Below are 25883 nucleotides of genomic sequence, written 5' to 3' on the forward strand. Positions count from 1 at the left end.
TATGCAATTTTCAGAACAGAAAAAAGTAGAAAAAAAAATAACATAAGGAACTCCTATCATCTAGCTTTGACATTTTCAACATTTTAACCATTTTATTTCATCTACTTCCACCTTTTTTTTTTATTTGTTTTTGGTTTGCTGCAGTATTTGAAAGCAAATCCCATTCATTATGTCCTTTAACCTGTAAATACTTTAGTATGTCTTGTTTTTTAAAAACATAACCACCAGCCTATTATTATGCCCGACAGAATTACCAGTGATCCCTTAATATCCTCTGACTCCGAACACATGGTCGAATTTCCCAGATAGTTTTAGAGCCGTCTTTTACAGTCGCCTGCTCCCACTTCGGATCCGGACGCGGCGCATGTGGCATGTTTGGTTGTCACAGTACAGGGGACCCCTGAGGAATGTGGCCGGGCCCCTTCCCACATTTCTTTATGCAATTTGTTGAAGGAATGGGACGACTGTCCTGTGGTGTGTTAGATGGGCGGAATTTGGCGAGGCGGACGTGTGGGGAGGGATTGGGCATTTCAGACACTTGGAAGAGGAGGACAGGAGAACGCAATGGGGGGTGATAACTGTGAGGGGGCCAGTAAAGAAATGGCGAATGCTGTTCACTGCAACAGCAGAGCTGGGGCTAAGAGCCTGGGATGGGGGGCCACACTGCCTGGGTTTGAATCTCAGTTCTGCCACTCTCCAGCTTTGGGGCTTTGGAAAATTTTCTTAACATAAGCCGTTGTTTCATCAGCTGTAGGTATGGGGGTTTATACCCATACCTGTCTCAGAAATTTCATCTGGGGATGAAATAAAATTATCCATGAACGTGCTTAATAAATGCTCAAATAAGGCTGGGGGCGGTGGCTCACGCCTGTAATCCTAGCACTCTGGGAGGCCGAGGCGGGTGGATTGCTCGAGGTCAGGAGTTCGAAACCAGCCTGAGCAACAGTGAGACCCTGTCTCTACTATAAAATAGAATGAAATTAATTGGCCAAATAATATATAGAGAAAAAATTAGCCGGGCATGGTGGCGCATGCCTGTAGTCCCAGCTACTCAGGAGGCTGAGGCACGAGGATCGCTTGAGGCCAGGAGTTTGAGGTTGCTGTGAGCTAGGATGACTCCACGGCATTCATTCGAGCCTGGGCAACAAAGCGAGACTCTGTCTCAAAAACAAACAAACAAACAAAAAATGCTCAAATAAGTTAGCTATTTTAAGAGTAGAAGGGTCATCTGAAACAGCCCTGGCAGACAGGAGGGGACGAGCTCTGGTGATTAGTTGGATGCACTGAAGAACAAGTGTCAGGCAAGAGAAGAATCGTTGATAATGCAATGTTTGAAATACTCCCTTGCACAACCCCCAAAACATGCACGGGTGCACACGCATGCACACAAACACACCATCACAGCCCCTCCATCCTTCAAAAGACAGAGAATCAAGAAAGATAGGCTGGGCACGATGGCTCGCGCCTGTAATCCTAGCACTCTGGGAGGCCGAGGCGGGCGGATTGCTCAAGGTCAGGAGTTCGAAACCAGCCTGAGCAAGAGTGAGACCCCCGTCTCTACTAAAAATAGAAATTAATTGGCCAACTAAAAATATATATACAAAAAAAATTAACCAGGCATGGTGGCACATGCCTGTAGTCCCAGCTACTTAGGAGGCTGAGGCAGGAGGATTGCTTGAGCCCAGGAGTTTGAGGTTGCTGTGAGCTAGGCTGATGCCACGGCACTCACTCTAGCCTGGGCAACAAAGTGAGACTCTGTCTAAAAAAAAAAAAAAAAGAAAGATAAAGAATTGGGGGGAAAAGATTAGTAATTTATTCTTCTAAAGGATACACTGGAAACACTAAAATATCCATGTGAAGACAGCCACTGAGAAGTTGGACATTTGTGGGAGGCTGAGGCAGGTAGGATCGCTTGACCCCAGGAGTTCAAGACCAGCCTGGGCAGCATAGTGAGACCCTGTATCTACAAAACATAAAAAATCAGCTGGGCCTGGTGGAGCGCACCTATAGTCCCAGTTAGATGGGAGGCTGGGGGCGGATTGCGTGAGCCCAGGAGTTGGAGGCTTCAGTGAGCCATGACGATGTCACTACACTCTAGCCTGGGAGACATAGCAAGACCCTGTCTCTTAAAAAAAAAAAAAGAAAGAAAGAAAGAAAGAAGAGGGGCATTTGGGTCTTGGATTCTAGATATGGTAGGGCTAAAGATATAGTTTCAAGCATCATCCACATTAATAGTTAAATTAGCAGTAAGGTAAAAATCTCAAGTGCAGCGTTCAGATAAAAAAGATCAAAACAAAGAAAGCCAAACTCCAAACTGGTAAAGCCAGCTGGAACACACTGAAGACCACGTAGAGGGCAAGAGAAAGGAGTTAGTGAATGAGGGAGGCTGAGGCGTGTTTGACGTAGACACGGGGTGCGGTGTGAGCCCGTGGTTTCAGGGGAGACAAGTGACAGCGTCAACCGCAGAGCTGCACGGGAGGGGGCTGGGAGGTGGCTGTCATTGGAGAAGCAGGGCCAACTCACGGAGAGGGTTCAAAATGCAAATCTGGCAATTGTCTGCATACAAGTGAAAATTAAAGACATAGAAGTAAAATTAAGGGGAGGAGAGAAGAGGGACAGTATTCAATGATGAGAACAGAGATTCTTGGGATGTAATCTCAAAAGCACACAAGAAGGTGGGGAAGCCCCCAAACTATGAAAAACCCACCGGGTTTGCTGAAAAGGAAGTCACCCTTAAAACAGGACAACTGTCCGACTCCTTCAACAAACTGTTGGTATGAGAAAAGTATACCCTCTGAGAGCCACAAAATGCAATGGTTCATCTTTGAGTTGTGCGTTTGGGCATCAGAAACCCTGTGAGTACACACATCAATTTTGCAAAAGGGCCTGTCCCATAACAAAAGCCACATGATTAAATCAGACCAGGGTGACATGCAGGCGAGAACCACAAGTCTCATGTGTCCGATGAGCCTCAAAACAAGTGCTCAGCTAGGTGCTAAGTGAAAGACCACACACACGTCCTCCACACCCACGTCCATTCCACGTGCGCCCGGAGGCCCAGTCTAAAGCCATTCCCACCATAAAACCTTCCCACCATAAAACCGCTCTGGGACGACCGACCCCCAGTTTTAGATATATAGTCTTGCATTTTCTTTTCTTTCCAAGGCAAGATTTTAAATGCATTGTTTAAGGCAGGCGTCCTCAAATTACTGCCCTCGGGCCACATGTGGGTGTTTTGGCTCATTTGTTTTTTTACTTCAAAATAAGATATGTGGCTGGGTGCAGTGGCTCACGCCTGTAATCCTGGCACTCTGGGAGGCCTAGGCGGGCGGATTGCTTGAGGTCCAAACCAGCCTGAGCGATACACCGTCTCTATCAAAAATAGAAAGAAATTAATTGACCAACTAAAAATATATATACAAAAAATTAGCCGGGCATGGTGGCGCATGCCTGTAGTCCCAGCTACTCGGGAGGCTGAGGCAGGAGGATTGCTTGAGCCCAGGAGTTTGAGGTTGCTGTGAGCTAGGCTGATGCCATGGCACTCACTCTAGCCTGGGCAACAAAGTGAGACTCTGTCTCAATCAATCAATCAAATAAAAAGTTTGAGGACCCCTGGTTTAAGGGGTGTCTCAGAGGCCCCCACGGGGTCCTGGTGTGGCTGTTGTTGCCACTCTGCTTGTCCCAGCCAATGTTTTTCATGTGACGCACGTTTATTGGCAGTAAGTGCACAGGTGGGGTCTGACCCAGGTGTTCCCTGGAGGCTGAGGAGTGAGGTCTGACGTCGGGCTGCAGTGAGCGTCTCAGGCAAATAGTCAACGCTGAATTCCGTCCTGGCCACGGTCACGTGCAAACACACGGGAGTCGTGGTTTAGTCTACAGCAATCAATCCTTGCTGCGGTCTCTATTTCTGTTCCTGGCCGTGAACCACGGACCCTTCTGCAGCTGGGCTCCCGGCAGAGATCACCCAAACGTCCTGTCCTTTAACGGCAATGCAGCCACATGCATCAGGAAAGGAGAAAGAATTCCAACCTCCAGAGCCAAAAGGTGAGGCCAAATGAATTCCACGCCTTTTAGTGTCTGGAATCCTCGAATTGGCACCAAGTTGCAAACTGCAGGCAGGATCACACCTAGCTGGTTTTGAAACCACCTTCTATTTCTAAGTTGTCTACACTGAGACATAAAAGCTTTTCTGTTGGGTACATGATGACCATTTGTTGTCCCCTCCTCTGGGGACAGGGTTGCTTTTCTCACACAGACAAACTGGTGGGGCCTGGGGAACTCTGAAAGTGACCACGAGGGTGTCATCTTAGAGTAAAACCAGAACGACTTTGCTGAGACCCACAGCACAAGCTCTGCATTCTAATCGGCTGTGTTCACAGGGTTAATATTCGACTCTCTCCATCCTCACCCTGGTCTCCGTGGAGGCGCCACACTTGCTTGTGAGCTAAAGCAGGTGTCCTTCCCAGCCACAGACAGGACCCCCGAGGTGGTACTGGGGCACCTCTATGGAAATGGCCCGGAGTGACAGACACGGAACTCCAGTCTAGCCTGAAGGAGGGACGTATCCCAAAATAAAGACATCCCAGGGAACAAAGACTCTCATGAATGCTGGCCAGGCGTGGTGGCTCACGCCTGTAATCCTAGCACTCTGGGAGGCCGGGGCGGGTGGATGGCTCAAGGTCAGGAGTTCGAAACCAGCCTGAGCAAGAGCAAGACCCCGTCTCTACTATAAATACAAAGAAATTAATTGGCCAACTAATATGTATAGAAAAAATTAGCCAGGCGTGGTGGTGCATGTCTGTAGTCCAGCTACTCGGGAGGCTGAGGCAGGAGGATTGCTTGAGCCCAGGAGTTTGAGGTTGCTGTGAGCTAGGCTGACGCCACGGCACTCACTCTAGCCTGGGCAAAAAAGTGAGACTCTGTCTCAAAAAAAAAAAAAAAAGAAGACTCTCACAAACTCTACTGAGAAACAGGATAACCAAGCGATAAAAGGCAGAGGGTGCCATCGCAATTGGGCCCTGCTTCATAACTGGCATGACCTGATCTGTCTTCACGTGGCTTGGGTTTACATCTAGAGGGAAACCAGATAAATAAGCCTCTGACTCTGTATGTTTTTGAAGTGGTAACACAGCTGTCACTTCAAATCACACATCACTTGTGACATACAAATGCAGCAGTTGAGTACGTGAGATGCCTTTTCCTCCAAAGCGTGGGCTGGGATCCCACAATGTCAACACAGTTATTCCAGTCTGGAGTCACACAGAGATCATTCTAGATCCTTCTAGCACATTCCGGTGGACCTCCTGGCCTCTTCCTTGGTCCTAAACTCACACACCCTGTGTAGAATGCAGAGCTATGGTCCCCTAAAGATGTCTGCATCATAATCCCCTAAACCTGTGAGTACCTTAGCGGTTCCGTGGAAAAGGGAGATTAAAGATTGCTAATCCACCAGCCTTAAAATAGGGAGATTTTTCTAGAGTACTGGGTAGGCCCGATGTAATCACAAGGGTCCTTAAAAGTGGATAAGGGAGGCTTAGAGATGTGACCATAGAAGCAGGGTCAGAAGGATGCTATTGTGCTGGGTTTGAAGACAGAGGAAGGGAACTACAAACCAAGAAATGGGGTGACCTCCAGAAGCTGGGGGAGGGGCGGGTTAGGAAAGATTCTCTCTAGAAGCCTCCAGAAGAGAAGGCAGCCCAGCCTTGACCCCTTATTTCAGATCAGTGAGACCTGTGACAGTCTACAGATTCTAGAACCATAAGTAAGATAGTAAATTTGCATTGTTTTGAGCCTCGAGTCACTAAATTCATCCTAAATTGTTACAGCAACAATAGGAAACTCATACACGTTGTCAGGAAGCAGAGACAGCCTCATTCAGGAACAATACAATTCCAGGGCAGAGTAGTGCCTGGGTTTCTTTGGCAATAAAACCTACTAGTTTATTTATTTATTTTCTAGTTAAACTTGAGCATTCAGCTGAGGGCTAATCCACAGGCAAGATGAGAAAAAATGGTGCAAAATCTTCTAAATGTGTGTGTGTGTGTGTGTGTGTGTGTGTGTGTGTGTGTGTAGGGTATACAACTGAGAAGCTAATCTTCTTACCTCCCATTTTTGCTACCTGGGACTGTAGCACTATTTCTAGAAACTCAATCCCTTTCTAGTGGCCCTACTTTAATGTGATCTTAAAATCTGCCTTTTCAATGTCTTCTTCTTTTTCCTTCCAAACACCCCTCTATGCTTTGAAAGTTTGGATAATCTCCCGAGATGATCTACATCTAGAGAATTGAACTCCCAAGTCATGCAGATTTTCGTATTCTTCCCTCAACATGGTTTAGGGAAGATTTGATAATATTTAATACAGTGCAATAGAGCAAAAGGCCAGAATTAGAAGGCGAGAAACTGAATTAGAAATCACTAACGTGAGAACATGAATAGATTTTCCGTGCAATCGTACACTTTTTTGTTTGTATGGTAGCTTTGTTTTAACAGGAGGGAAAAGAATGAAAAGGTCTTCTGAGCAAGTAATTGTATTATGGACCCTGGGCCCTTTTATGTGAAGATTTTCAGGATTCCCTTGGCATGAGGACATGACTAACTCCTCCTTTAGAGATGAAGTAGGATGTGTCCAGCCCGGTTTCAGTACCTTTCCCCCAAATGACCATGAAATCTTACTACTCCTCCACGGAGTGAGATGCGTGGAGAGAACCCCCCAAAACCTGGCTGTGGAGTATGATGTGATCCCATCAGGAGTATAAGGAAGAAGAAGAAGAGATGGTTTGATCCACAGAATAAAACAAAAAAAAAAAATAGGACACAGACACTTACCCTCATGTCTCCGTTCATAGTTTTTGGTGTGTGATTAAACGCATGGGCGGGGTCCTTGTTGTACACTTTGAGGAGCGATCTGTCTTGAATGTTCCTGGAATCAAAGACATCGATGACTATAGCAGACGAAAGGAGCTTCACCCTGGCCATGTCTTTCTCCTGCCCTTACGGTCGGACCCTTAACGACAATCCAGGGGTTGTCTACAATAAGCCAGTGGAAAGTTCTTTTACCATAAGACAGGCAAACCCAAATAAGGAAAAGGAGAAGAAAAATGACTTCGGCTTTCCTTCCCTTTTCTCGTTCCTCAGGCAACAATTATCCTCTATCCACCTACATCGGGTGGAAAGAACTAACTTTGAAGGTCCCGAGTGTGGAAGGCTAACGCTTTCAAAAACAATACAGCTCCAATATTTACAATCCATTCAAAGAGATTTGGTTAATATTTAAATATTCGATGGTTTACTTTTCCCAAACACCTGCTTTGCTGCTTATCTAATGAATGCACACAAAAGAAAAATGCTTTTTTTGTTTCTTTTATTTTTTTTTGCCTTCAAACACTTTCAGCAAGAGAAAGAAAATGTATCTGCAGTCCAGAAAAGAAAAAAAAAAGGACCCCAAAGATCAAAACTAATATCTTTACCATGCCCTTTTTTCCCCTTCCATAGTGGATTTAGGAAAAAATACTTTTTCTACATATAAACTGAATTACTGGTCATGAAGGAATAAAAGCAGATAGATTCTTTTCTTCCCTTCTAAGCCCAGCTCTTAGAGACAAGGAGTCAGACTGCAGCAAAAGAGTCCCACCTTTGCTCAGAGTTTACCTTAAAATAATCAAATTATTAATAAATAAATTAAATTACCTTAAAATAAGCACGTGAATGTCTAGGAAGTCCTTCTCCCTCCACGTTCACCTTTCACCAGCAGAGGGGCCCCCCACGGCCCTTTTCACTCCATCTACCAGGGGTCCTCAAACTACGGCCTGCGGGCCCCATGCGGCCCGCCGAGGACATTTATCCAGCCGGCTGGTGCCACCGCTGGCTGTCCTGCTTAGCAGCCGACTGGTCCCAGGCCCACAGTGCGCATGTGTGGAATGTGCGCCGCACTCTCCAACGACCCTCCAGTGGTCTGAGGGACAGTGAACTGGCCCCCTGTTTAAAACGTTTGAGGACCCCTGACACTGTGATCCCTTTCCACGTGGCTCAGAGAAACGTGTGCAGGAGGAGGAATTCCTTTTCCTCCAGGTGCAACCACGATTCGTGGGCTGACCCAATTGCTGGGATTATTAGGTGTGTTGTTGTTTTAAAACAAGTAGAGGATTCTTAGACAAGTCTTGTTTCTCTCCTTTAAATAACTGCCAGTAATTGCTTTGAAGCAAGGACTAGCCCAAGCTTGCACGGTTGCTGCAGATTTCAGGCAGCTCCTTAGAAGTCTGCTGGAGGGAGAGCCCTGCAGCCCTTGTTATTAACAGGGGTTGGGTTAATATGAAGGGGAAACTTGCAGAGGTAAAAACGTGGGGATTCACTAAAGGAACTCAACTTTTGGCTAGAGGAGAAGTCACAGGTGAGGACAGGAAAAAAAACAAAACCTCACTGAAGACTTACTGTGACTTTAAAGGTATTTAGAATACAGGAGGTTGGTTTATGATTTCTTTAGAGATGTGTTCATCTGAGATGAACTAACAATAAAAGCTCGGATTGCATTTACCCTGGCAACATTGACAACACACTGTAGCATTTCCCTAAAGGAAATTCGAGGAACCCGGCACAATGATGAGATAGCCAAATGTTTAGCAAATAGCCTCTCGATTCAAAAACACTGAAGGATGGGAAATGAAATTTGTTCCTGAATTTAGAAGATTAAAGTCATTGTCTTCAGTTAAAACCTACACGATACTTATTTTTGTCCTATAGAATGCTGGTGCTGAGAACTTTTTCTACCATTCAAATGAAATATAATTGAGGCATTTTCTGCATAAAAGCAAAAGCATAGAACAATTCTTTGGAAAGGATGTGCACTTTGTTCATTGAGCACAAACATCATATTCATGACCGAATAAAAGCATTTTCTCCACCTGAACATTTTTAGCTCCATATTTTTTAGATTTGAATCAAAATAACTGAAAAGTAAAATTACAGACAAATGTATAGATCAGTGAGTTTCTACTTACACATTTTAAATCACATTTTAAAAAATAAGGCTACCAGTACTACATCTTAAGGATCAACAAGATCATCATTTTCGCAAATATAAGCACATCAACTGAGAATTATTAGTTTGTAAAGTGATCATCTCTTCTCTCGAGTGTTGCTTTCAACTATTTGATCAACTGGATTTCCACCGAGGAAGACTCTGGCCTTCCCTCCTTGTCCTACCTTCTAATTTTCTCTTTGGGACTACTTCTTAACATTCCCAAAGAAGGCAAAAAGGAAGTCAAAGGAGTCATACTTTGAGGTTTGGGAAATGCTCTAGAAAAAGGTGATTCATTGTAATATGAAAATCCTAGCACAGGCTGCAAGACAGTGGGGTCCAATTATTCATAATAACCTTGTCAGCCTTGAGCTCTGTAATCAACTGTGGCTTTGCTTAGCTTCATGCTTACTTATTATCACTGTGTCTCTCACTTCCTCTAACTGCAAATGCAGAAATATAAGATGATTGCTGTAAAACAGCATCTCCACGTAAAAACCCTACGTGGGATCATATTACTGCAAACACACTCTTTAAATATAATGTGATTATTTCATGTTTCACGTCTACCCTTTGTGTTATTATAAATGCAAAAAAAATTTCTTTTGGTGACAGCTTGATTAATAATTTATTTCAAAAGCAAACATGAATTTTTGGATACCCATGAATATTTAAACATGTTTTTAAAGAGCATGAAGTTTGTGCAACAGATGTGGCAACTATACCTTGGGGCATGTGTCAAACTTTGAAAGCTCCAAATTACTCACACGCCTGGACACATGCCTGAATATGTCATTTGTGATCACTGGTAGATGTTTATCAGTTTACATTTATTATGCGCTGGAGGCACATTTGAAAAAGCAAGACCCATTAATTCCACACTGAAGAAACAGGGCAGATTGCTGTCCCACAGGGCAGGGACCCAGAAACCCCAAGTCTTGTCCCCAGTGATTTGGTGAAGGAACATTTTAAGGTCTTGAGCAGTTTGGGGCTGGACTTGGTACTGAATTGCCTGTGTGCTTTTGGATTAGTCCCTTAATTTTTATGCATTTGAGATTCTGATTCCATAAAATCAAAGGGCTAGATTAGTCACTAAACAATCTTTGGAGTTCTCAAATGATTGGAGGCTAAACTAGCCACTGCTTAGGTGTGTTGATTTAAGTCCTGTTTCACAGGTTGTTTGCTGGGACAGATCAAATGGGTCCCTTCTGCTCTGTGCATGACACCATAATAGTCAATAAAAAAGCTTTTGTTTCTATGCCAATTGCAATGGCATGCGTCCATTTAGCTCATTCGTAGTGGACATTCAACCATAGTGGACATTCATCCGGAAGCCTTGGAGAAAGCCCACCTGGAGAGTGAGATCCTTGGGTAAAGAACAACTATTCCAGAAACAAATAGAACATGAGAACGCTTCTCAGTCACTTTTCTTAAGGAAAATACTACAGAGTTCCCTGCTTTTATTCTAACTGGTTAGGTATAAATAATGACCCAGTAGGATCATGACCTAAAATGTCCATGGGCTCTATCTATGGGGGAAAGAATACTTGAGAGGTATGAGGGAATGTTCTAGTATGAAGTACTGCTTTTGAGTCTCATGACCTTGACCGGGTCTCTCCACCACCTCTCTGGGCCTTAGTTTCCCTAACTCTTAGATAAAATGGTGGACTGAAATATTTCCAATGTTCTTTTCAGATGTAACATTCAAAGACTTGTGTGGGAGAAGTCTGTCCTCATCTTTATAAACTACACCTTATAAACCAAGTGTAGAAAACCAGACAGCGAATTCGCACCTGGTCGAGGAAAGCCTGCCTATCAGGATAATGACAGGGTTGTCTTCACAGGGACACAGATAATTCAGGACTCGGTACAAACTCTAGCAAAACAATATGGTGGACCAAAAAAACCCCTAAATGCAATACAGTGAATGCCCCCCCCCACCACCAAAAAAGCTCTAAATGCAATAGGATGGAACAACAACAACAAAAAAATGACTTACCTTACATCATTTAATTCATAATAGACATTTCTGCTTTCGTCTTTGATGTAAATGGCGACACTGGGCGACTCCAGCATTTTCATGGTGAGCTGCTGGGGAAAGGCACTTACGAAGAGAGCGCGGATCGTGTCTGCGCTTGTGATCTCGTTCGGCATCCTGAGCTGCTTGGTTTCATCTCCATACTGGAGGTAGAGAACCCCTGCGTGCAAAAGAAACGAAGTTACTCTATCAGCCGCAACTCAGGACTCACGGGACGGGCCCGGCGGGCTGGGCCACTTCTTTCCCACGCGCTTGGGAACGGCAGGACAAGCTTGGGACAAGAGACCTGTGGGTTTGGAATTTCCAAGGAATGCACTGTCTGGGTATCACATAAACACCCACTTTTATTCTTTGAAGTCCAGGCAGGTGTTAAAGAGGCTAATTTTCAGCTATTTTAACATCAAAAGGAAAAGGCAGCTAACTTCTGGTAGCCTAAAGGAAAAGATGATACTTAATTCCTTCCGAAGGTATATTTAGAAATCTGACCCTGTAGGGTGATTTCTGTTCACGTCTTTCATTAACTAGAACTCGATCATTATAGCCGTGGGTAAGCTATAGAGCGTAAGCCTTCATAGGCCGTTCAGAAACATTAAAAGTGGAAATGCTACAATATTTTCCATGGTCCCAATACATGTTTATTGAATGTTTATACCATATTAAACTGTGTACAAGAGTCCTGGCACCCCGATGTTTCAGAAATAAGATGAAACAAGTCAGTTATCAAGCACAGGATCACAGAATTTTAGAGTTCCCAGGGGCACGTGGCCCCAAAGCAGCACACCGCAGTGTACTCGCGCCCTTCCCACGCTGATGCTGGGCTTGGTCATGTGACTTGCTATAGCCAATGGGATATTAGCGAGTGTGACAACAACAGGACCCCGTGATATGCGCTTGCACGCTGGAGTTTGTCCTCTTGGCCGGCTTGGTCTTGCACGCTCACGTCCCCACTAAGCACCCGGTCTACAGCTGGAACTACCGGCCAGTGACATGGATGAGCCATGAGGGGAGGGGACTCCCCAACTCCAGGCCAGCCGATGTCACGTGGAACAGAAGATACCCCTTCCAAGCACTGCCCAGCCACATAATCATAAGCAGCATATAAATGACAACGGTTATTTTAAGTTACTATGCTTAGATTGCTTATTACTCAGAAACAGATAACTGAAATAGGGTACTGCAATCCTGACATTGAATTTGAATCCGACTTTTTATGAGGATCTGCCGAAGGTGAACTACCACCACCAGGGTAAGCTTTGGCGAGAGAGGCTCAAAAGACAATAGAATGAATTCTGGTTAAAGATGACAATAAGGAATAACAAAAGCACACATCAAAGAGTTAAAGGCATGAGAGAGGAAGCAATAACAGAAGAGAGGAAGCTGACACCTAAGTTTTCAAGAGAAGAACTCAACATAAAACAGCCAGCCTGAGCAAGAGGGAGACCCCGTGATTTACCAAAAATAGAAAAAATTAGCCGGGCATGGTGGTGCATGCCTGTAGTCTCAGCTACTTCGGAGGCTGAGGCAGGAGGATTGCTTGAGCCCAGGAGGTTGAGCTGTGGTGACACCACTGTACTCTACCTCGGGCGACAGGGTGAGACTCTGTCTTAAAATCAAACAAACGTGCAGGGCCAGGGAAGCTCAGGAAATGAGGCACCAGATCCTTGTGAAGGTAGGAATGCAGTGAGCTCAAAGCATGAGGCTGGAGTGAACTTTTCTTTTTTTAAGCAGTGCAGCGAGATGCCCATCGCTCCCTTTCCACCCCGCTCAGCCAAGTGTCCCTCGTAGCATCCACAGGGGGACACAGAAGAGCCCACACGGAACACACCGGATTCTGGCTGACCAGGCAGAGAGGAGGGGTTGGGTGTGGACATAGTGCAGGCGAGGGGGCTGACCCTCTGTCAGGGCACTGGGGGTCCCGCTAGGGAAGCTGACTGGCCTATGAGGAGGGGCCAATAGATTTCGAGGGGAATGTCAGGTTCTGTCCGGCCACCCCACGGGGAAGCACCCCAATCATGTAGAAAAGCTTTTGGCTAGTACGATCGTGCCTCGATGGTCCATGAACACACTCCCAAGGATTCACAGATGTTTTATAAAAGCCTCCAGTGTGAGAGAAAACACCCAAATAAGTGGGAAACAGAAATTCAGAAGAGACGAGAGGGTCCAGGGAAGGGGGAACATTTGGGGAACAAGAGCCAGCTCTGGGAACCATGAGACCAGAATTTAAAAATTCACTGAAGACTCTGGGAGGCCGAGGCAGGCGGATTGCTCGAGGTCAGGAGTTCGACACCACCCTGAGCAATGAGGGAGACCCCGTCTCTACTATAAATAGAAAGAAATTAATTGGCCAACTAATATATATAGAAAAAATTAGCCGGGCATGGTGGCACATGCCTGTAGTCCCAGCTACTCGGGAGGCTGAGGCAGCAGGATCGCCTGAGCCCAGGAGTTTGAGGTTGCTGTGACCTAGGCGGACGCCACGGCACTCACTCTAGCCTGGCCAACAAAGTGAGACTCTGTCTCAAAAAAACAAAAATTCACTGAAGAAGCAAAAGTTGATGAAATCTCAGAAACTGGAGCAAAAAGACTGAGGGATAGGAAGAGAAAGAGAGAGAGAAAAGAAATAAGAAAAATAGAGAATGACGTTAGAGCATCCAGACTCCTAGTAATGGAGATTTGGGTAAAAGAGATCAGAAAAAACAGAGAAGCTTCCCCCCCAAAATATTATAAGGATGAAGAATATTCTCTCCGCTCCCCCCAAACTGGGGGGAGACTGCAGAGTAAAAAGGTTTATGAAATGCTCGACACACTCGAGCTTGTCAATGAAGCGTTCTAGAAAACAGAAGGTCCCGAAAGCTCCCAGAAGGGGCTAAAATTTCACATTGAGCATCAGCAGAACATTCGCTTTCTCAGTAGCAAGCCCAGAAACCAAAAGATGAGGAGCAACACCTTTGAAACTCTGGAGGGAAATATTAATATTTTCAGTCTCGGTCTATATCCATCCAACCATCGCCAGGTCTCTATTCGAGTCAGCATCTCAGTGGAGACGTCCCCGGCCACCCACCTGGACTTTCAGCACCCATCCTTGCTTTATTTCTGTTCCTTAGCATTTTCACTATAGGTTATAATTCATATTTTCATTCTTGATATTATTTATTATCAGTTTTTCTCCCTAAAATCTAAGTTTCATGAGCTCAGAGACTTTCGGTGTCGTTTGCCACTGTTATCCGTAGTACCTATGATAGCACCTGTTATGTGGTAGGTTCTCAATAAATATTTGTTGAATGGATGAATAAATTATTCATTAGTCATCCAAAAGGAATATCTCAGTTGAAGGGTCTAAAGAGCTGGAATAGCTTTTGCTGGATGAAGTAAACAGCCCAGTAACCTCACCCCTGGGTTGTATACACGTTAGAAATACATTCCCAAGTGGCTGTTCCTTGGCCAGAACAGTCCCTTTGTGCTGGGCACAAGCAGTCCCACTTCCCTCTCCTCGGGGCCCGGTTCTGACCCTCGGCTTCTTCAGGGAGCTAGTTGTCCGAACAAAACCTTCAGAGCCTGTCTGATCACAGATCATGCAATGCTTGGGCCCCAAACCGGAGTGGTGGTGACTGCCCCATGTGACTGCTAATGCCATCCATCCCCAAAGGCCAAAACCACTCTGGAGGTCTGGGCTCCGGCCATGCCTGGGCGAGGCCACTTGCGGCCCTCCCCACAGTTAAGTGTCACAGCCTACCTCGCTGTCCCCAAGGGCCTGGTTTTCATCCCACATCTGCACTCGGTACGTGCGTGTGCTTGAAATAGAGTTTGGAGGCTCTGGAGTGGGGAGAAAAAAAAAACTGGGCCCAAACTCCAGTTACGTCGGGGTCTGGCTGGTGCAGCTGGCAGCTGGGCACACAAGTCCGGTCACAGAGCGTGGAAATCTGGACAGGACAGGAGAGATGCCTTCACACACAGAGAACGGTCTTCGGACGCTTGACTTTTACACCGTTTGTTTTCTCAATCCAGGAAAGGCATTTAGAAATGCTTAAACCCAGAAAAAATTCTCTTAATAGATGATGACATTTTACTGGCACAGTGATGCACTACAGCCCACGTGGTTTCTAGAGATTCTGCGTGCCCTGGCCCGTGCTCCCTCGCTCCAAGGGACCGCTGGCTGCCCCAGACTCACAGAAGACGTCCAGGGACCTTGCATCATTAACGAAGGGATGAGGACGAGGGACATGCATTTATAGAATGCCTGTTGTATACCAGAGACCGTGTGCATGTATTTCATCTCAGCAGCATCTCGTGTCAGATATCTTTTACAGATAAAAAGTGGACGCTCAAAAGGTCCAAGTAACTTGCCTAAAAGTTACAGCTGGTAACTGAGACTCGCGTCCCCTCCCGCCAATTCCCGGAAGTCACGCTCTCTCTCCCTTGAGGCAACTGCTGCTGAAATTCTGCATTTAGCTTTTTCCATTCACTCAGGACGGCCTGAACTGTCCCCGTGCTTTTAAGATGCTGAAGCATGCTGGGCGCAGCTCATAGACAAAAGGTTCCTGTCTGCAGCTCAACTGAAGGACATGCTGACACGTGCCAAGAAAAAATCAACGTGCTGGGGGCTGGGGGTGGGATTGGGGGGCAGGTACAGAGCTCTGAAAGCTGCACGATGTTGAAATGAACCTTGCAACACGTGGCGTTTTCCTGAATATTGAAGAGTTCTCTCGCCTCAATGGGCCTGCGAAAGCAATGTGGATTTGAACCAAGAACTCTTAGTCACATTTTACAAAAAAAAGCAAGGCGCACTGGGCGAGTCATGCTTATGCCTACAGCTCTTCACTGTCTTTCTTTTTCTCTTCTTGAACGATGGTAGTGAGTTTTTACTCATTTTGTTCAGATTTTCCAAGGAATGTTTTTATGGGGGATTGCCTCAGCAATAATAGATCATTATCTTTTGAATCTCAGAATCAGTCCTAGAAGGTGGGACCATCTTCTAAAATGTCTTGATCTTAATATGGTATCCAAGGATATTCACGATGTGACCTCAATCTCCTACTTCTGCCTTCTTTTTCTAAATCCTCCCACCTTCCTAGGGCACCACAGTGACAGTGGACGTGTCACCGTGCACAGAGCACTCACCCCTCACTCTGCACTGCTGGCTTGCAGTGGCCTGCACGCTACTTCCTTGCTTCAAGGACCTCCTCTGAATAGTCTTCCCCAGCCGTTGCACCACTGCTTTTCCATTAAAAAATAGCGGAATTCATTTACCTTACCTACGTGCTCACATTGTGCTTTGTTGAAATTGCAAGCGTGGCTTTTAATTCTGCAGCATGGTTTGCTATACACATGTCAGTTTCTCTCATCAGGTGGGTTTGTGTAGTAGAGTGATTGCACCTAGTAGATGTCCAAATATCTTTAATCGAAATGAATTAAATTCTCCCTACAGTGTGCCAAGTTAATATGAGGTGTGCTTGCTTTCTGGAATGGCAATGCAATTTTCCCTGAAGGACACCTTCTGCAGGCAGATGATGGTGACAATCCCAAATGAACTAAATCCTTCAGTTTCTCCAAATCCGGTTTGAGATTACGCAGATCATAATTTGCTCTACCAATGGCAAATGGCTAATGCCTTAAATATAAAAAGAGCGCTATGGTACTTTCTAATGCGAAGTAAGTTTTCAACTTAAGAAAACTTAAAATTAAAATAACATTTTACACTAATGAAATTGGCAAAGGTTTTTACAATAAAATAAACGGTGTTGAAAAGGGTCGGGAAAATGCGTGCTATCACATATGACTGTAGGGAAAGTAAATTGATAGCACTTCTCTGGAAGGCTATTTGTCAAAGTGTCAAAAGCGCCCAAAATACACACTTGAGGCAGTTAATTCAACTTTTACATATTTGGGCACAAAGATGTCCTTAGCCAGATGCTTAATGAAGCATCACTTGTAGGAATAATATTGGGGATGGAGGGGGGCGGAATAGGGAATGTTGAGAAATGGGATTGATTTAATAAGTTAATTCATTTAACTAATCCATTCATTGGAACGCTAAACTTTTATTAAAAGGAATTACAAAAGAATATGGCACTGTGAAAAAAATGTATATTTCGTTAAGTGACAAAGTATATCACAAAACAGAAAGGCACTAGATTTACACAAATCTATTAATCAATCACCTTGATCCCAGGGACAGATCCAGGTGTCGTGGGCCCTGAAACTTATACAATTTCGAGGGGCCTCTTTAAGAACAAGGATACGAGGTCAGGAACACAAGATCAGGTACGAAAGTGAGTGTTTATTCAGAAGCAACTGAACCTTGGTTTCATTAAGTCCACCTACTGAATGATGATACACCAAAATGTTACGCGTGGCATTCTCTGCGTGGTTAAGTTCACCCAACCTTCTTTATAATGTTTTAAAATAAGCATGCTTTGGTTTGATCATCTTCAAAGATCATTTCCACACATCTAAAAAGACTGGCCTACTCAGTTAATTGGGTAATTTTTTGAGCCGGAAGAGGTAAGCCAAGGGAGGGGACTCAAATGAAAACTTTCAGTGGAATTGGAAGAACGTAAATTGGCATCTGAAATGGGGAAGACATTGATATTTAAGATCAGCAGAAGATGCCAGGCGTGATGGCTCACGCCTGTAATCCTAGCACTCTGGGAGGCCGAGGCGGGAGGATCGCTCAAGGTTGGGAGTTTCCAACCAGCCTGAGCAAGAGCGAGACCCTGTCTCTACTAAAAATAGAACGAAATTAATTGGCCAACTAAAATATATATAGAAAAAAATGAGCCGGGCATGGTAGTGCGTGCCTGTGTAGTCCCAGCTACTCGGGAGGCTGAGGGAGGAGGATTGCTTGAGCCTAGGAGTTTGAGGTTGCTATGAGCTAGGCTGACGCCATAGTACTCTAGGTAGGGCAACAGAGTGAGACTGTCTTAAAAAAAAAATCAGCAGAAGATTCCAGCATACTTAATGCAGTAAATATAGTCTCTGAGTCTTCAGAGACTATATTCAAGAGTCTTATGATTTAAAGCAAAAAAAAAAAAAAACAGTGTAGTGTACTTACAGGTCCCTTAGAGGTACCTGTAGAATTAGAGGTGGCCGTAGAAATGGCTTCGTTCATACACTAGACAAGTCCCCATCTTGTGGCAGGAACTTGGGGCAGGGGCGGGGGGGGGAGGGGTGGTGGTACAAAGGCGGTCAAAAGAGTCACAATCCCTTTCTTCTGGGAGGTGTTTTCTGATCTCCCTCTGTGTTCTAACCCCTACAGCCGTTCCATAAATGACACTATTCTTCAGAAGTTAGCACTTCCTACCTGACACCAGCTGACACTTTGTCTCAAACACAGCGGCAGCGTGGACAGGCTGTGCGTGCTCCTTGAACGGCTCTGGCATGCCCACTGATGCCAGCCACTTCTCACTTCCCAGGGAGGGCCTCACGCAGCTAAGTCCCTTCCTATGGGATGGCTTTTCAAGTAGGTGACAAAGAAGAATGATGACAGTTGCCTTACAAAGAAGAAAAAGATAATAGAAAATTTATTCTCCATGGAAAAGTCTGAATGCCCTTTATTTCTGGAATAAATTTACCCTTAGAGTTCACTGTCTTTATCTTGAGTTGGGTAAACATCGAACTTTTGCTGCATCCGAGAAGGATCATATCGATCAGTTATTTTCTTATTTCACTCAGAGACCTGACATTTAAAGATAATATAAGACTTCATAAATTTCTAAAGAAGCTTTTACAAAGGACCAAAAAACTCTAGGCTATGGCAATTTTAAGCCCACTTCTAATTTAGAATGTGCATTAAAGAGTCATAATTGTGGGGCAACCTATGTTAGCATCATGGAAGAATATGTTAAAAAAATAAAATTTTGTAGGAAGTTAAATATGATGGAGGCTTGCCCCACCTGACAGACAGCAATAATGGGACACAGATCCTATAAGGAGGCACTCATTGTCAACACCAAGTCTTGGCACTTAACCCCTTAACTTAATTGTGTTCTAGACTAACTGACACAGTTGGGATTCAAGTGAAATGATAATATCATTGAAATGAGCATCCTAAGGCATTCCTCTAAGAAATGTCTCTAAGAATGGGTGGATGACTTCTGGAATTCAGGTGCTGATGTCCAGTGTTGTGACCCCGTACATACCCAATCGGACTTACTGCTTTTTTACATAGATATTTAGAAATGTGTCCATGAAGGAGCCACAATGCAAAGTCACAATAGAACTTGTACCAACATCAACTATATTTTAATCTTAAAGGTTACTCAACAATTAGGGCAAAAGATAATTACATAAAAATGCCGTTAGAAACAGTATTCTAATTATGGATATACTACAACTGTAACTGACTTCTCTTATATGTAAGGTAAACTATAGGTTAAATTAAATATTGCACTATCAATTCATTTTTTTTTTTTTTTTTTTGAGACAGAGTCTCGCTTTGTTGTCCAGGCTAGAGTGAGTGCCGTGGCATCAGCCTGGCTCACAGCAACCTCAAACTCCTGGGCTCAAGCGATCCTGCTGCCTCAGCCTCGCAAGTAGCTGGGACTACAGGCATGCGCCACCATGCCCGGCTAATTTTTTATATACATATCAGTTGGCCAATTAATTTCTTTCTATTTATAGTAGAGACGGGGTCTCGCTCTTGCTCAGGCTGGTTTTGAACTCCTGACCTTGAGCAATCCGCCCGCCTCGGCCTCCCAGAGAGCTAGGATTACAGGCGTGAGCCACCGCGCCCGGCCTCAATTCATTTTATAAGGCTAGTATCAACCTGGACATTAGACAAATAGTATAAGAAAGGACTTTAAATTTAAGTGCAGACCCCTATATAAAATATTAGCAGGGCAGATATAGCAATGTATGAAAAAATACATCATGACCAAAGAGAGTTTATCTCAAGAATGTAAGGACGGTTTAACCTCAGAAAGTCTAGTCCTAATACTTTTCTACAATCTAAACAAGTAGAAAAACTACACACTCATTTAATAGAGTCAGGAAAATGTTAAGAAAAATCCAATATACATTCATAATTTTTAAAAAATCCAATAATTTAAGAATTGAAGAGAACTTTCTTAACTGGATGAAAGACAGCCATCAAAACCCTCAAACAAGCATAAGGCTTAATGATGAAATGTTAGAAGTACTGTCTTTAAATTCTGAATTTTTGCTATCACTACATCTGAAGAACTCACTAACACAGTTAATATAAGAAGAATTCAAAGGTATATGGATTAGAAAGGGATGACCAAGATGGTACTTACTATAGATGATAAAATAGGGAATCTAAGGAAACCTATAGACTCATTATTAGAACTACTGAATATTACTGAATAGTACAAGATCAATATATAGGATCAACAGTAACCTCAAATACTAGATAAAAGTCAGAGAATGTATTTAATAAAGATATCTCATTTGTAAGAATAATCTGGCAATTTCCAGCAACAATAGTAAGAAGCATGCTTGCTTTGCCAGATATCAGCACTATTAAAACAGGGTGGTTTGGCACAGGAATAGAACAAGTATGGAACATAACAGAGACCTTAGCAAAAGACACTGGTTTTATGAAAGCTTAGTATATGACAGAAGTGGTCAAACAAATCCATGGAGAAATGACTATTCAATAAATAGCATCAGGAAAATTGGTTCTCTGTATGGAAAAAGTAAAAAAATAATACATCCTTTTCCTATACCATAAGTAAAATCAATTCCTGATAGACTAAAGACTTATACATGAGAAGTTCAATTATGAAATTTAAAAACAAAACAAAGCACATGGTGTTTTCTCCCAGTATACTGGTATAGGGAAAGATTTTAAAATTTTTTTTAATTCTTACGAGTGCATAATAGTTGTATATATTTGTAGGGTGCATGGGATGTTTCAATATAGGCATCAGTGTCTATTAATCAAATCAGGGTAATTGGGGTATCCATTACCTCAGGCATTTATCACTTCTTTGTGTTGGGAACATTCCAATTCCATTCTTTTAGTTATTGTTGATTACAGTCACTTTGTTGTGCTATAAAATATTGTTCATTCTATCTACCTATCTAACTATAATTTTGCACCCATTAACCTTCCCCACTTTATTTCCCATCCCTTCTTTTTAAAAGAAAAAAAAGATCATAAACCTCAATATTTGCCAACATTGCTTAATTATATTACATTAAAATGAATGTTCTGTACCACAAAAACATTGCAAAGTAAAGAAGACAAACCACAGACTGAGAGATATTTACAACTCACTTTGCTCTACTAACGATTAGTATGCAGAATAATATAAGAACCCTTATAAAGCAATAAGAGAATAGCAACGTAGAAAATGGGCAATAATAGATATCCTAAAAATGAACATAAATAGGCAATTCAAAAACAAAGAAACACTAGTGGCTAAAAGATATAAAGATGCTCATTAATAATAATGGAAATAAAAATGAAAACAGCAACATACTGTTTTATCCGCACCACACAGGCAAAAGTCAGTAGCTCTAACAGCCTTCCGTATTGGTGAGGATGTGGGAAAAGGGAGCCTGTCATTCATTGCTGGTGAGAGTGTAAATTTGCCCGATGGCTATGAGACACCTGAAAAAGCTAAAGATTTGCATCCCATACCTGATGTCCATCACAGAGAAAACCTTACCTGTGGGCACTTGTTCCAGGATGCTTATTGTAGCACCATTTCTCACTGATTTGTTCTCAATCGTTTATTTGTATAATGGAATGGTCAACAGCAATTACAATAATTGAAATAGAACCATATCTACCAACATGGATAAACCTCAAAAACATAATGTTGAGTAAGCACGGAAACTTACAACATTTAATTCTTTTTCTAAGATACAGGGTCTTGCACTGTCACCCAGGCTCGAGTGCAGTGGCATAATCATAGCTCACAGCAGCCTCAAACTCCTAGGCTCAAGCTATCCTCCTGCCTCAGCCTCCCAAGTAGCTGGGTCTACAGGCACATGCCTAGCTAGTTTTTTAAATTTACTTTTTTGTAGAGAGTTGGCCTTGCTATGTTGGCCAGGCTGATCTCGAACTCCTGGGCTGAAGCCATCCTCCCACCTCAGCCTCCTAAAGCGCTCGGATTACCGGCATGAGCCACCATGCCAGGTCAACGTTTTACTTCTTTAACAATGTAAGAGGGCTGAACCAATTGTATAAACATGTTTTCCTTTTTAAAATTTGACAACAATATATATAGCACTTGATGCGTGCCAGGTAGTGATCTAAACCCTTTCCAAATATTAACTCACTTAGTCTTCTCTATGAGGTCGCTACTATTATTCTCATTTCACAGATGAGGAACATTGAGGCAAAGATTAGTAAATTGTGTGACTAATCCAGCTAATCATTTTAACTATTGTGCTATGCTGCCTGCCTCTCAGATGTTAAACAGATAGATGCTAATATTTGTTTAATTTCAATAGCATTTATTATATTATGTTTTCCATATTTTTCCATTCAACAAATTAAAGAAAAATCATTTTTTTTAAAAAAAGAATGACATGATACTGGCACTAAAAAAAGACACATACAAACCAAGGGAACAGAACAGAGAACCCAGAAATAAATCCACATATCTATAGTGAACTATCTTCAACAAAGTGCCAAGAACATACAGCGCAGTAAGGACAGTCTCTTCAATAAATGGTGCTCAGAAAACTGGGCATCCATATGCAGAATGAAACTAGACCCTTATCTCTCACCATATGCAAAAATCAAATCAAAATGGATTAAAGACTTAAATCTCAGACCTAAAACTATGAAACACTATAGGAAACATTGGGGAAATGCTTTATGCTATTGGTCAGTCAAAGACTTCCTGATTAATACCCCCAAGGCACAGGCAACCTGAGCAAACATGGACAAATGGGATCACATCAAGCTAAAAAGTTTCTGCATGAGCCCGGCATGGTGGCTCACGCCTGTAATCCTAGCACTCTGGGAGGCCGAGGCGGGTGGATTGCTCAAGGTCAGGAGTTCGAAACCAGCCTGAGCAAGAGCGAGACCTCGTCTCTACTATAAACAGAAAGAAATTAATTGGCCAGCTAATATATATAGAAAAAATTAGCCGGGCATGGTGGCACATGCCTGTAGTCCCAGCTACTCGGGAGGCTGAGGCAGGAGGATCGCTTGAGCCCAGGAGTCTGAGGTTGCTGTGAGCTAGGCTGACGCCATGGCACTCACTCTAGCCTGGGTAACAAAGTGAGACTCTGCCTCAAAAAAAAAAAAAAAAAAAGTTTCTGCACAGCAAAGGAAACAATCAACAAAGTGAAGAGACAACCCACAGGATGGGAGAAAATATTTGCAAACTACCCATCTAATAGGGGATTAATAACTGGAATATATAAAGGAGCTCTAACAACTCAATAGGAAAAAATCAAATAATCCGAGTAAAAAATGGCCAAAGATCTGAATAGACATTTCTCAAAAGACGACATACAAATGGCCAACAGGCATATTTTTAAAATGCTCAGTATCATTGTCATCAGAGAAATGCAAACAAAACTACAATGAGATATCATCTCACCCCCGTTAAAATGGCTTTTATCAAAAAGGCAATAAGAAATGCCAGTGAGGGCCGGGCATGGTGGCTCACGCCTGTAATCCTAGCACTTTGGGAGGCCGAGGCGGGCGGATTGCTCAAGGTCAGGAGTTCAAAACCAGCCTGAGCGAGACCCCGTCTCTACCAAAAAATAGAAATAAATTAATTGACCAACTAAAAATATATATACAAAAAATTAGCCGGGCATGGTGGCGCATGCCTGTAGTCCCAGCTACTCGGGAGGCTGAGGCAGGAGGATCGCTGAGCCCCGGAGATTGAGGTTGCTGTGAGCCAGGCTGACGCCACAGCACTCACTCTAGCCTGGGCAACAAAGTGAGACTCTGTCTCAAAAAAAAAAAAAAAAAAAAAAAAAGAAATGCCAGTGAGGATGTGGAGAAAGGGGAAGCTTCGTGCACTGTGGGTGGGAATGTACATTAGTGCAACCACTAAGGAGAACAGTATGGAGGTTCCTCAAAAAGCTAAAAATAGGACTACAATAGGACCCAGCAATCCCAGTGCTGTGTATATATCCAAAAGAAGGGAATTCAGTATATTGAAAAGATATCTGCACTCCCATGTTTATTGTAGCATTATTCACAATAGCTCATATAAGGAATCAACCTAGGTGTCCATCAGTGGATGAATGGATAAAGAAATTGTAGTACATATACACAATGGAGTATTATATGGCCACAAAAACAAAATTCTGCCATTTGCAATAAATAACATGGATGGAACCAGATAAAATTATGTAAAGTGAAATAAGCCAAGCACAGAAAGACAAGTCTCCATGTTCTCATTCATATGTGGGAGCTAAATATTAAAAATAATTGATCTGATGGAGAAAGAGAGGAGAATAATCGTTATCAGAGGCTGGGAAGGGTAGTGGGGAGGGGACAATAAAGTAGAGATGGTTAATGGGTACAAATATATAGTTAGGTATTTAGACAGAATGAATAATGTTTGATAGCACAACAAAGTGACTATAATCAACAGTAAGTTAGGATATACTTTAAAATAAGCAAAAGAGTAGAACTGGAATGTTCCTAACACAAAGAAATGATAAATATCTGTGGAGATGGATATCCCAGCTTAATTAATTCACACTGTATGCCTGTGTCAAAACATCACATGTACTCCATAAAGATATACAACTATTATGTATCCATAATACTTAAAAATAAATTTTTTTAAAATGACAAAATAGTACTGTCTTAATAGTGCCCCTTTCACAAAGCACCCAGATCTGACCCGGTAGCTCTAACCTGAACACAGTTAACGGGAATCTGGAAGTTTCCCTTGGCTTGTGATTAGAGTGGGTGTAGAAATTCTATCACAAAGCAAAGAGTAAAGGCCACAAAGGAAAGAATGAGATTTCCTTAAAGATAAAAGCAAAAATCTAAAAGTACAATAATCATGGCCTTTTAAGGCTATGAAAAGTGCAACTTTTACAGTTTCCAATTCATGTTTTCAAAGCATCAGAAAGACTCTGGCTGTAATTTATAAAAAGGTTGTAACCACTTCCCCTAGGAGATTGACACACCCTGCATTTTCTTCGGTCACACAGATTGGGAGCTTTAGGCACAGAGATTATGGACATTAGTGAAACATTGTGTGAGTTAATCTAACATGTTTCTTCTCTGCTTAAATATTAGTATTTCACACACTGATAACCAGCAATTAATCCAGATGAGTAAATATATCTTTAGAAAAGTTTTCAGTATGAAATGCTAGTGTTTATATAATTTACATGTAATATTAAAAAAACCCACCAATATGTAGTGGTATGAATTTTATTATTCAGGATTTCTCTTATTTCCTTCTACTGGGGAAAAAAATATTCTGTTTGAAAAGATACAACCTGTTTGGTCCTCGAGTTGGGGCAGAAAGACTTTGGGAAGTGTTAATATGATGAACTTTTCTACTCTGGTAAACAAAGCTCAGGATTGCTAAGAATTTCTAGAAGAACCTTGCAGGGTAAAGGGGAAGAGGGATGTTGCTTTATACTTTCATTCCATTAAGTCGTGCTAATGACACAAAATAAAGCCACCTGTGACAACAAATATCGGAAACACCTGTCAGCAGACCTGCACCTATCCAAAAGAAGGGAATGAAGTATATTGAAAAGATATCTGCACTCCCATGTTTATTGTAGCACTATTCACAATAGCTCATATAAGGAATCAACCTAAGTGTCCATCAGTGGATGAATGGATAAAGAAATTGTGGTACATATACACAATGGAGTATTATATGGCCACAAAAATTAAAATCCTGTCATTTGCAATAA

The 25883-nt window shown here is 42.8% G+C and overlaps 1 protein-coding gene and 1 non-coding gene across 8 annotated transcripts in view; both read right to left on the minus strand.

Annotated features, from left to right (window-relative positions):
* Positions 1 to 25883, minus strand: part of KIAA1217 (KIAA1217 ortholog) — a 300585-nt gene that overhangs the window by 97978 nt on the left and 176724 nt on the right. For all 7 annotated transcript variants that reach the window (XM_075997479.1, XM_075997478.1, XM_075997477.1 and 4 more), the window contains exons 4-5: positions 11013 to 11211; positions 6826 to 6919 (exon numbers count right to left, since the gene is read on the minus strand). In XM_075997479.1, the coding sequence (XP_075853594.1) occupies positions 6826 to 6919; positions 11013 to 11211 (293 nt within the window). The remainder of the gene's footprint in view (positions 1 to 6825; positions 6920 to 11012; positions 11212 to 25883) is intronic.
* On the minus strand, positions 15875 to 15967 carry LOC142864691 (small nucleolar RNA SNORD116). Its single transcript, XR_012915041.1, has one exon. It is a non-coding gene; the product is annotated as a small nucleolar RNA SNORD116 (small nucleolar RNA).

Source organism: Microcebus murinus, chromosome 25, assembly GCF_040939455.1.
Source record: "Microcebus murinus isolate Inina chromosome 25, M.murinus_Inina_mat1.0, whole genome shotgun sequence".
NCBI lineage: Eukaryota > Metazoa > Chordata > Mammalia > Primates > Cheirogaleidae > Microcebus > Microcebus murinus.